This window comes from Harpegnathos saltator, unplaced genomic scaffold (assembly GCF_003227715.2).
Source record: "Harpegnathos saltator strain DR-91 unplaced genomic scaffold, Hsal_v8.6 scaffold33, whole genome shotgun sequence".
In the NCBI taxonomy this organism is placed as follows: domain Eukaryota; kingdom Metazoa; phylum Arthropoda; class Insecta; order Hymenoptera; family Formicidae; genus Harpegnathos; species Harpegnathos saltator.
In genome coordinates, this window is record NW_020230128.1 from 907,500 (window position 1) to 920,569 (window position 13,070).

The 13,070-nt window shown below is 48.9% G+C and overlaps 1 protein-coding gene across 8 annotated transcripts in view; it reads right to left on the reverse strand.

The window, feature by feature from the left end:
• Positions 1-512: 512 nt before the first annotated feature.
• Positions 513-13,070, reverse strand: part of LOC105184426 (uncharacterized) — a 113,742-nt gene continuing 101,184 nt past the window's right edge. For 6 of the 8 annotated variants that reach the window (XM_025300188.1, XM_025300187.1, XM_011143224.3 and 3 more), the window contains 4 exons: positions 5,401-5,611; positions 2,195-2,502; positions 1,418-1,754; positions 515-1,040 (listed from right to left, as the gene is read on the reverse strand). In XM_025300188.1, the coding sequence (XP_025155973.1) occupies positions 864-1,040; positions 1,418-1,754; positions 2,195-2,502; positions 5,401-5,611 (1,033 nt within the window). In that variant the 3' untranslated portion in view covers positions 515-863. Of the gene's footprint in view, positions 1,041-1,417; positions 1,755-2,194; positions 2,503-5,400; positions 5,612-13,070 lie in introns of all 8 variants that reach the window. The other 2 variants (XM_025300184.1, XM_025300183.1) reach the window with 2 other exon arrangements.

Below are 13,070 nucleotides of genomic sequence, written 5' to 3' on the forward strand. Positions count from 1 at the left end.
CGTGTGCAGTCTTTCTTCATAATCTTTCTCCGTTAAATCAAACGTTTCCGCACATATTAAATCAAACATTTCGATAACTAAATTGTTTACACACGCCAGCCTCTCTTCAATACAAAAACAACATATACGTACAACTTCAGAATAAAATCTCGTAAATAAAAAAAAATATAAAAAAAAAGAACGCCTCGAATCTTTCGAATCATCGTTGACAAAGCGGTAATTTCGACATAATTAGGTACACGTAGAAAAAACGTGGAACGATATCTCTATCTTTTCTCTTCACGTTAACGATGAACTTTTTTATTTTATATATCAAAAGTGTAGACTTGAATTTGCGAAACGACGAGGAATTTAGGTTACGTGAGATTCTCTCACATCACTGCAGAATGTATATAACAACACAAGTTTATTTTTAAACGATAGAAATGAGGAGGAATATAGCTTAACGCACACACTGACGTACGCTTCTTCAAGTTATTACGCATTGATATATGTATATATATATATATATATATATATATATATATATTTCTTTTTTCTCTCTTTTTTGTTCCGATATTAAATTCTTCCTAACTACACCCTTTGTATACAGTAAAATCATATCACAAGTCTTGAATCGCTCGTCTTTGACCTAAGTGCGCAATTAACGTGGAGAGACACTACAGTAAATATCACATGGAGCAATGATATTTCAATTAAATACGTCATACAGCGACTTCGCTAAAGGTAAAGGTCCACCGTTCGATCGCGAATCTCGCGAATAGAATCGAAATTTCTGTTTCAAACGGTACACGTGAGAAACAGTCGTTTTCATTCCGCTTCATCGTGAGACAATAATTTATATACTTTCAAGAAGTGTAAGCTCAGGCATATGACTGATCCAGCGATATAGCTATCTTATTCCCTTTCTCGACCCAATTTCTGAGACGCCCCCGGAGTTCCTCGAGACTCTTTGACTTCGCCTTGTTTATCCTCTTGTACTTCACGTCTTTTGGCTTCGTCACGGATCTGTGGTTACTCATTACCCTATTGTACGTCACCTGAAAGCATAAACGAGTCGAGTCTTTACGAAAAACGTCGACGATTTAGAGTCATACGATGACTTGACTTGATATGCTGACTTGAACGTTTGAGCGCCCAGAAGAGCTTGTCAAAAAGGCCAAATCCATGATGCCACGTAGGATTTAGCCGATGTTAATGGCAAATAAATGAAATTGCCCGATAACAATGTCAAACTGAACTCTTTCGTGTCACTGAATACGAAAAAGAAGGGCGACAGCGCTCGTCGGCGTTTCTCGTGCGCGCTTCTTAGCAGCACTCCCATCAAACGGTGCAATTAACGGCCCAAGTGGAGCCGTGCTTCGCCGACAAATCTAATTCACGTACGCCGACGAGCTCTCGATTCGCTCGTGCTCACCTGCGCCTGCTGGCTCTCGTCTCTCGGCCGCTCGCTGGGCGGAGAATCCGTCTCCTGAGCGAGCCTCTCGAAACTGCCGTAGAGATCTTGAAGCCTGCCCTTGCCGTTGCCCAAATTCTTCGCCCTCCTGTCTTCGTACTCCGAGTTCTCCGTCGATTCGGATGGATCCTGATTGTTCTCGCTGTCGCCGTCCTCCTCCACGGAATACACGGTCTCCAGGATCTCCGGTCTTCTGAGGAAACCGTTGCACCGTCTCATCGACGAATACTTGTTCGACGGCTCCACCGCGTCCGACACGGAACGGATCACAGTTACGTCGGTGATGTTGGACCGAAACCTGCGGGCCAATCGCACGAGTGCGGTCAGTGAACAATCCAGACTGTGTAACGACTTCGCCACCAGACTCGCTCGACACAGTCATTTTATAACCCATGATAATAATAACATTATCTGCTTAACACCAACGTTACAGAACTGTTTGTAAGTCAATACGATTTCTGGTCGCGATTTTTGTTTTTAAATAGTCATCATTTATTAACGGGAAAGTCGTTTTCAGTTACACAATGGAGTCGAACAAACGCGAGGGGAGAAAAAAAAGCGCAATGACAAAATAAAATATAAGTAGTCTGACAAATAAAATTTTACACCATACACACGAGTGAATGGTGAATAAATAAATAAATAAATAAATAAAACATAAAGTATAATAAAAAAAAAATAAATAATTGTCTCATGAGAGCTTCTCATGCGTGAGATGTCTCCTCTAAGAACGCGCACCTCGGTGGGGCTGGATCATCGGCGGCCTCCTCGAGTACCACAGCGCTGTCGCTGTCGCCCAGGCTATCCAATCGGTCCAGGGCGTCGCAGGGTGGCGAGTCTCTGGTGCCGGTGGTCCTCTCGGCCAGTCTGTTCTGCAACTGCCGGATCACCCTTTGTTGTCGCAGGATAATGGACTCTCGCTGACTCAGACTGGCCTCGATCTCCTTCTGCTTCCTGCAGAGCCTCGACTCGAACAGCAGAAGCTGCGACGACAAGGTCCGTAGTTGCTCAGCCTTCTCGCGCGTCAGTCGTGCCACCAGGTCCTCCTACGAATCGTCACGGGGACGTCGTGAATACATCGACCAGGATACCCGAATTCTCAAGTTCGTCTTCTATCATATCGTACGCGGTTACATTCGCGTCGCTTATTAATTAATAACGAAGCGCAATCGCGACCGTGGCGGAGACACGGCGACTCGCTATGGGTATCAAGTAATTAATTAGCGAGCGATCGCCGTCGTTACATTATCAGCGTTTGCCCAGCGCATTAATTGGTCCCCCTCGCGCGCAACACCGTAAAACCCAATCGGCTCCTCTCCCTACTCCACTGTATTCTCTCTCTCTCTCTCTCTCTCTCTCTCTCTCTCTCTCTCTCTCTCTCTCTCTCTCTCTCGGCAGCTCTCGTCTGCCGGTCGAAATACCGTTCGAGGGGAGCCGTTTAGCGGTAGAGTACGGCATACGGTATGTATTGAATCGTCACGCTATTTGTACAGACATCGCGCGCCAAGAGTACAGGCTCCCTTTGAGCTCGCGCGTCACTCGCTGACGCGAGCGTCTTTTGCCGTCCGCACGCATTGATACGCGCGGAAGCTGCGCTGCGACCGTTTGCACAACGGCGAATACGGTAATACGAGCACGCTTCTGCACACAACGCGTGTATCCAGCGACCGACTTCGCGAGAGCGTCGCGTTACCGCCTGCCTGCCTGCCTGCCTGCCTGCCTGCCTGTCTGCCTGCCGGCCTTCCTTCCTTCCTTCCTTCATTCCTTCCTTCCTTCCTTCCGTCCTCTCGTCGTCGTCCTCCTCCTCCTCCTCCTCCTCCTTCTCTTGCTGCAAGGAGGACGAGTCCATTACTCCCGCTATTGTGCAACGTAAATGGCACCTTGGCGGTGAGACGGCCAGGTGCTATCGTCGTTGCGCATCACGCGTCCCGCCGGCGCGGCGGACGGGGACGAGGAGGACGAAAATAATTGAGACACTTCACCGACGCAAGCTGGTAGGCAGGTAGGCAGGTAGGTAGATACGAGCGAGTGAACGACCGGTTAATGCCTCGAGGGACAGATTCTACGTTTACGAAATGTCATTCTCCGGCGAGAGGGGGGGAGAAAGAGAGAGAGAGAGAGAGAGAGAGAGAGAGAGAGAGAGAGAGGGAGAGAGAGGGAGAGAGAGAGAGAGAGAGAGTGCGGGCGGGATTCTTCGTTCGATCGTTCGATCGTTCGCTCACTGCGCGCTGAGCGACGTAACTTATTGATATTTACGTTGGCGTACGACTAGCGGCTGCGCGGAGCAAAAAGTTCGATTAAATCAACGCGACGATGAACGAAGCATTCTCGTCGGAGGAATTTCTGACCCTCCTGCGCAGCGGATTCGGCTCTCGAAAGCCGGGAGAATTCTCTGTTCTCCGACGAGCGAAGCGTGCTCGCTTCGTTCGTTGGCACTCGTTATTTCAAGCAATCTCTCTTCCTCGCCGAGAAAAAGGTCGAGTCGGGAATTGAATCAACGATCTGATCGTATCGAACTGAAGAACCGAAGAATTTGGTCGGAGGTGAAAGATTAATGAAACTCGGAAACGTAACTCGTCGGACGATCGCAAGTTGGAGGGGCTTCTCCAACGAACCGCCGCGTCGACGCGAGATCGACGAGAGAGAAATGCGCGGGGAGGATATACGCCGAGTGTATGAACGATATACAATGTATAAAACACAAATAGAGTACTCTGAAGCGAGAGGACGGGCGAATTTGTCGCGAAACGTCGCTCACGACCAGCGCTCTATTCGTGCGCGCAAGGCGGGGGAGACGAGGGGCGTCCTCACCCTCCTCCCATCCCATTCGCCGTCTGTAACCCGCCAAAATAGATTTATCATGACGTATTAATATTCCTACCGTTTGAACTCGACGAAAGTACACGGAAAGTCGTTATCCGCAATCTGCATCGGCCATTCGCCGGCGCGCAGCCGGCCGGTCGGCCAGCCAGCCAGCCAGCCGGAGAAAGAGGATCGTTTCGTATAGCAATTATTCCCCGGCAGATTGCCGGCGAATTTAGTGGGGGAGTCCTTTTTTTCGCGGGGCTACCTCGCAAAACCGGGAATCGTTCGCAGTCACGCGAAGTCAGACGCGAAATCGTACGATGTCACGAGACGCCCCGGCTTATCCCGGAAGTGCACGGAAACCTCTTTATGGCAATGACTCATGGCAGCGGTGCCGTTTTGCTCACCCGAAGGAATTCGCCCCCCCCCCTCTCTCTCTCTTCCTCTCTTCCTGCTTCTACCCCTGCTCTCCGCTCCCTCGCTCACTTCTCCCATTTCTCATCCCCGTTCTCTCCATCGTTACGGAAATTAATGCATACGGACGAGTCGAGGGATATTTTAGCGAGGAGTCGCTCGCGACGAATTGGGAATAAATCGCCCGTTTAACGCGATAGTTTCCTCTCCCTCTTTCCCTTTTTCTCGAGAAGATCTAATCACGGGTGTAGCGCCATGCGCGGAACGTTAAACATCTTCTCAGGGAAACTCGAGTTTCCGGGACGGTCGATATGGATTTCTCGTCTCTCTCTCTCTCTCTCTCTCTCTCTCTCTCTCTCTCTCTCTCTCTCTCTCTCTCTCTCTCTCTCTCTGCGAGGACTCGAACGGCGGAAGAAGCCTCGATCGCGCGAGCCCGTTCACGCGCTTGAAACGCGCTTTCCTCCCGTCGCTCCGAATACACTTCGAAGATATGTGGTCGTTCGCATTCAAATGGATCACCATGTATCTAATATTTCACTGTCCGTAACATCGGTTTGGGTCGGGCGTGTTTTATGGTTTTCGGGGGGTAATAGCTCCGATCGATCGTTCCGCGTGTTTTCGCCGAGCGATCGCCGCGCGCGAGCGAAGACGGGACGGCGGCACGGCGCGGTGGTGGCTTAGGGATTGCCATTCGCGAAGACTACCTCTTCGTGATAGAAACTTACCTGCAATTTCAGGGTCCTCCGCCATGCGAGCATCTGCTGGGCCTGAGCCCGTTGCCGCGCTCGGAGAGCCGCTATGACCGACTTGGCTTCCTCGAGTGACGTCACTTCCACCTCGTTACTGTCCTTCACCGACTCGCCCGACAAGTCACTGACGACGCGGCCCTCGTCGACGGTAGCCAATATGCAGCTGTCCATCGACGTCTCGTCGAAGCTGCAAGCAGAAAGTAGCGCGCGGCTGTGAATCGTCTCGTTCGACATCTGCCGAGCTTCCGGCAGCGGCGAGTGTTTCCAGACCTTTAGCCCCTTCGAGCAGTCTCTAAAATTAAGCTCGCTCGTATACGCGTGCAATGTTTATCGATTAAATATTTATTATAATCAAATATTTGATAATTAAATATATGCATGCATACTTTATTATTGTTATTATTATTATTATTATTATATATTATTATTATTTATTCACGACTACCAGGCCCATTTAACGTACCAAGTTGAAATACAATGTTGATATTTAAATAACATATTTAAATAACGGTATGTAAATGAATTATATAAATTGGAACTCAGATATCAAATAGTGTCCTGCCGTTTATCGAGGACTTCAACACTCATTATTCTTCCGCGAGCTACTCTGGCTGTCTCGCCCGCGATCCTGTCAGTTGGTCGAGGTAATTCGCGATCGTCGCAGAATTCGCAGAAGTTACGCTCGCTTCGCACGCGTGTGCGATAACGTAAGAGATTTTCGGGATTTTCGGAAGCGACGGGTCTGAATCGGAAAGCCGGGGGAGGACGATGCGTCTTTTCCGAGCGATTACTCGTACATTTCGCAGGGAAATCCCCGCGCAACGGCCAAGTCGGCGTTTTCCACGGCGAACGGGAAGGGCGAGGAGAGACGACGTTGTCGTCTCGTTCGAGCTCGGAACGAGAACCGCCTCCCTCCTCCGACCTGCGATTTGTTCGGATACCCTTCACGCACAGGCACACCCTCCTTCATTTTCATCGCTGCGAGCACTAATGAATCGTTCGGTAATACGACGAATAATGAAATCCGACGCGAAGCAATATCGGGTGCGACCACGCGCGCGCGTGGAGGAGGGAAGGTAACCGATCCTAATGTCTAACCGAGAAACGCGATCGGCAAATAAATCAGCGATCGCGGAAACGATATAAGTCGGAGGCTCGATAAAACTCGAGTTTGACGACCGAAGCCGGTACGGAAAGCGATACGCATGGATATACGCTACGCATTCGCGAGCGTCGTTACTTGGTTTTCCTGCACCGGAAGATGGAGAAACAGCGCAACGCGACACCTTCCTTCAACTTCCCGAGCAAAAAATTGTTAGGGCCATCCTTATGAAGCATAAGATCCCGATAAGGCTGAAAGTAGGATGTCTTAAAAAGGGATGTCTTTGTTGTTTTCATCTCCGTTGTCGTCGTCGTCGTCGTCTTCGTCTTTGTCGTCGTCGTCGTCGTCGTCGTCGTCGTCGTCGTCGTCGTCGTCATCATCGTCGTCGTCATCATCGTCGTCGTCGTCATCGTCGTCGTTCTTCGTCGTCGTCGTCGCCGTCGTCGTTCTTTGTCGTTCTTCGTCGTCGTCGTCGTTGTTCTTCGTCGTTTTTCGTCGTCGTTCTTCGTCGTTCTTCGTCATTCTTCGTCGTCGTCGTCGTCGTCGTCGTCGTCGTCGTTCTTCGACATTCTTCATTGTTCTTCGTCGTTCTTCGTCGTTCTTCATTATTACTACATCAGGCCTTGAGATGAGCCTTTTAGACCTTAGATATTGCAAAATAACGCTTTAACACGGAAAACTGATCCGTTAGAAGGATTTTTTAAGGATGCTTTAGTTTTTATACAAAATCAAGTTTTGTTATAGAAAATTGATAAGATTGTCAAGCGTGTAATAAAATTGTCATAGTATTTTAGTAGATAGCTCCGATTGTTTTAAAGATTTTTTAGTTATACCGCAATCAAAAACAAATTTAATCAGTTTTATTAGTCTATTAGTCTCTTCCAAGAATTTTTCTAGTATCGCCTTCGTTTTTAAACGCAACAAACTTTAGTAAAAACAGTAGCAAGATTTTTATGTGTAAAGGAATGCTATATTTTATTGTAAAGTATGCTATATTTTTTAAATAAAAAATTCTTGTTGTATATTAACAAGGTTAAAAAGAAATAAAGAAATTACAGTTTAAGTTTCTTGGAATGAAAAGAACGAATATTTTTATTCAAGCAATAATAAAAATATTTCTTTATAAGGCTTTATTAATATTGCCTTATAAAATCTTGCCTTAAAAAGTTATAATATTTATAAGGACCCATTAAAACCGTTAAACCATTTGTTACACATCTTGTAGAGACATGCTTGTCTCTCTATCCTTACTAGAGCCTAATTAACGTTAGGGAAAAATAATCGGGCTCTTACCAGAGCTTCATTAATTTTTCTATTCGGGTTGCGCTCGACTTGGCGAGTCTGGAGAAAATTTCCTCTGGGACTCGAAGTCGCAGACTCGTTAGAAATCGCCAAGAAACACGCGCGCGCGTATAAAAAAATCAGTCCCTTTCAAACATGAAATGAAGCGGAGAACAAAATATCATCCATCAATGAAATTTTCCCGAATAAAGCAAACCACGTGACTTGCCCCCGTTTAGACCTCCGATTTTCTCTCCCGACGCTAAAATCTATAACTTTCTGAGAAAAGAAACGATTCAGTGAAAAGAAACGACGAGCCCCTCTCGCAGCGAGATCCAATACTCCTGCGGGTCGTTCCACGTAATCTGCGCGGTATCACCGCGCGCGATCGCTTTATCGCGGTCTAATCCGTCGTGCGGATCATTGCGACCGTAAATAAAAGTAGCCAGCGAAGTTACGCCGGCGAGTGTAACGCGAGACCAGTACGTACGCGCGCGCGCACGCGCAGTATAGAATGTTTCTAAAATTGAAGCTGTTCTCACGGAAACTTTAGAGTCGTGGCTCTCGCGAGCGCTGTAAAAGCGAGCGGTGTTACGAGCGAGCTCTACGCGCGCTCCGCACGGCGAGTGATATCGATTTCTATCTGGAAATTTACATCGAGCCGTATATCAAACGGATACATTGCGGTCTCGAGCGTAAAATCAGCCGAATGCGCGCAGCCGGCGCGGCACGGCGCGTTCGTTCGCTCGTTGAAAACGTGTAAGCTCGCCTCTGGCTCCCACCACCTGAGCAAAACCCGGCTGCTCCGCTCGAAAGCTCGAATAGAAACACGTGTCGTAAGCCGTGTACGGATTACACGATGGCCAGACCGTCGGCGGTAAACGAAAGCTCTCTTGGCCAACGAGCTCGCTCGAGAGGGTCTCCCTTACCCTTTGAGGGTGCGCTTTCCCCGGCCGAATTCGAAACGAGATTCCGCGTCTCGTCTCCTAGAGCGACTCCCGATTGTATTTGGGAATTCTCGCTGTAAAATGGCGAGCGGCTTCCGAGATCTTCCAGACGACCGACCGGTCGTCGCCTAGCCGAGCGGGACGGTCTCCTCTTGTCAATTTTCTTCCTTCGAGTAAACGAAGCATCGGCTCGTTTATGCTTTCGACGGTGTCCGGCGAGTCGGACCGAGAGCGACGTGTCGATTCTCGTCTCGAGCCGTTGGAGGAGCTCGTCGAGAGTACGGCTGCTTCCGCACTGTCCGTCCAAATCGATGCTAGGCAGGCAGGATTTCTCTGTCAAATCCTCCTCCCGTCAAAACGTTCTTCCGTGCTTTCGCATCGGAGTATTCACAGCACCCGTCACCGTCGCACCCTTCTTCCACCCGCGGTCGGAAAAAATTTGACGGAAGCTTGGCGGGCTCCCGCCGCCGTCTAGACGGACGGTGTGAATCCAGCGTAAGAATCATTCCTGCCGACCCGACGCGTCCTCGGCAACTCACGTTTCTCGATCGCCGGGCGATTTGCTAAAACGCGCGTAGTCCTCGGCAAAACGAGCGAGATGCTGAATTATTTATCGATTTACGCGGCGATTTACTCTCGCCGCCGCCGCCGCCGCCGCCGCCGCCGCCCTGACGTATTTACGGAAAGCATTTTTCCAGGCCACCCCCCCCTCACCCTCCACCCCCCGCACATATACACTCATATTCATCCATTGGCTGCCGACTAATTAAGCTCGAATAAATTATTCATGAATCGTGTCTGGTTGAGTCATGCCGGTAAATTTGACGTTTTCTTTCTCACAGGCGCTCGATCGATCGCCCACCCTCCTCCTCCTCCCAACCCTCCATCCTCGTCCCTCGTGCGTGGAGAGCTTGAGGATCGAAACTCCCGCGGTGTTACGGTGTACGATAGGACACGTATGTTTCGCGTATGTTACCCCCGGCGGCTGGAGGTGCCCGAGGAGGAGCAGAGCGGAACCACCGCTGCGATATAAATGCGTTTACCGGCGGCGGGCGGAAGAGAAGGGAGGAGAAAAAAAAAGATAGAACTAGCGGGGCAATAAAATGGCGAAGTGAAATTTATTAACCGAGCGAGAGCGCGAGAACGAGCGAGAGCGCGAAGACGATCGGTCGCCGCCCGGAGGAGCCCCGATCGGAGGGTGATTATTATTTCACGGTTATTATTACTCGAGCGCGCGCATTATATATAATGCCGGGGGAATTAATATCATCAATTGTTATTACTCGTTACAATTAATTACTCGTATTAGTCGGAAGTTTATTAAAACGCCGCCATGAATTATTAATTATCAAACGTTACCGCCGTCTTCGCGAGATTTATTAACGTCGAAATTAATTATCAGCTATTATTCGCAACGCCGCTCGTTGTGATTGCGTCGACGAGCATTCGCCGTTGCGCTACGCCGTAACGCGCGTTGACGATGACTCGACAAAGAGACGTCCCTCATTTGAGCCACTCGAATTCACCGCTCAACTCGGATTTCGGACCGACCAGAACATGGCCTCACGGCCATGAATTCGCTTTAACGTTCGATCCTTACGCAACGTCTACAATCACAGCGACGAAGAGTCTAATCCGATTTAGCCGTCTCGTCTGGGACCGGCTTTCTTTCTCTCTCCCTCCGCCCCCATCTATTTATCTCCCTCCCTCTCTTTCGCCCTAAGATGCCCAAACATCGGCGCGTCGCGTCGTCGGCCTCGCGGCAAACATCCCGCATGACGGTATTTCGCATGCGATGTGTACACGCACCGACACGCAGACGCTGCGCGACGCGAAGGACACTCACCCGACCGCGAATTGCGGCCAGGTAGAGAGACATTGCGCGCGCGGGCGCGGGCGGACGCGTCCCTCGAGTCGTGCGTGCGTGCGTGCGTGCGTGCGTGCGTGCACACGCACGCAGCAGACGCCGCAGAAATACCGGACGCTCCGGAGGCGCGGATAATGCTCGATAGGAATTACAGTCGGGCGGCATCAATCGCGGAGGGTCGAGCGTCCTTATAGGTTTAAGTCAGTGATTTTCAAGCGGTGCGCCGCGCGGCACACTGCTGCGCCGCGAGAGGATCTAAGGTGTTCCGCGAAAATCGTCAAAGGTCATCAGTTAAATTATTTTCGAAAGAAGTTCAAAGCACAGCGAGTATACGCATCGAAATTAAAACCTCTTTAAATTGATACGAATATATCATTGTTATGGTAAATAAGCACCGGCTTATTTTTAAAGTGGGTGAGACGTAGCCTTGCAAAATAAGGTAATTCGCGACGTGTCCATAGGTTCAAGTGCGCGGTAAGATAAGAAAGGTTGAAAAACACTGGTTTAACTCTTTAAGGTCTACTGGTAGCCATTATAGTTACCAGAAACGCACTTAAGAAACCATAACTTAGTCAAAAAAGGAGATATTTTCGTTTTCTTTGCACCACTGTAAAGGTGAATTCTTCTTCTAAAAAATGGTGTATAGATTGTATGTAGATTCGATTTAGTCTGTTTTTAGCTCAGTTTTAATGATAACATGTTTCGTCAAATTCCAAGTAGGCAAGTAGTTTGTATTGTTACTGACATCTAGAAGTGCACTATAAATGAATAGATTGGTATCTGTTATAATTTTATACATTTGGAAGCTTTCTCAGATGCAAAGTGTGAAGTTAAAAGAATACAGAAATTCAAAATGGCGAATCCAATATGGTGGACACGAAGATCAAGAAAACAACCTATTTTTGTGAAACCTGGTGACCTACAGTTTTTTATGTGGCGAAAAATGAAGGGACGATTGACTATCTAAATGGTGATCTATAAGATATTCTTCTGAAACAGTAAGCTTCACGCTCTGAATGATAAACTTCATTTACAAATGTAGTAAAGTTTCAGCTCAAAAATGTCAAGCTGACTATCAGAGTTATGTCATATAGATTACCCTTCATTTTTCTCTGTAATAAAATTCTGATATTTTTTTTTTGGTTATTGCTACTTGTAGTACTTGTAGTACTTGTAGTCTCAGTTCGAAAAAACTCAAATTTTATTCTTAAAACACTTATAAAAAAGTCGGGCGTTAAAGGGTTAAGTCGCTGTGTCGGGCCGCCGCTCTTTTCCGAGTGGATACACTCGCTCGAACTACGGACGGATTCTCAAGGTAATTTTCAGCGGTCCAAGTAGGACCGACGTGTTCTTCCAAGTGTAATCGCTCCCATTGCCTCATCAGGCTCGATTATTCGACAATCGGACGTCGTGTAATTCCTCCTCGTTACGCGACGACCTTGGTCCCATTGGGGAGCGATTATGCGTTACGATTAGGAGCGCGCGTGCTACGAAGATTCCTGCGGATCGCGCGACGGCGGACGCGCGGCGTGTCGAGTTTACGTCGGGTTAAATCGGCCGAAAATAACGGGCTGCCGGGCTAACTTGAAGTCGAGCAGGTAAATGCAGGTGCACCGCGAAGACCGTTACCTTCGATTATTGCTCCTTAAAAGCCGTAACGGCTGCGCGACGTTACGTTACCCCGTCAGACGCTGTCCGGCGCGTTTGCCCGTCGAATCGTCGTCGACAATGACTCGTTCTTTCCGCGCTTTTCAGAATTTTTCGCGCGTCTCGCGCAAGACAGAGAGAGAGAGAGAAGCCTATGATCGATGTTGACGAGATCTATGATGGTCGAATCCGAGGAAGATACGACATCGCACGCACGCGCACGTCACGGAATAATTCGTACGGGATGCGAGAACGGTGACGTGTGGCTAATCACGAGTGCATACGCGAAGACAAATTTGCATGCTGTCTCGCGCAATCATCGAGCAACGCGTCGGGCCGCTCCGGAGCGGCGACGGTGGCGGCCCCGTATCAACCCTATAAAATCTCTTAACGGTCGAGCAGCCGTATTCGGCAGATGCTATCATTTCCGGGCGATAGGGCGAGCGAAATTACGCCAATTTTGGGCAGCTCGAGAGCGAGACTAGCCGACTGACGCGCGTACATACATCGGCGGCGGCGGCGGCGGCACAGCTGCTTATTTTCACGACACACGACCGAACCGGGCCGGGACGATGAAGGGTTATATCCCGCAGCATAAATTATATTCCACCCTTGAGAAATTGCGCTTGATGCACCGATGTTCCGCGCGAGGTTACAGTTTTTGGCACCGTCGACGTGTTCCCGCCTCCCCGCTCCCCGCCGTGCCGCGCGTAATGCGAACGCGTATATTTCATCGGTGTTATTGCGGCTGAAATCTTTCGCGTTTTAACGAGAATGCAATTTCTCAGTGTATCTCTCTCTC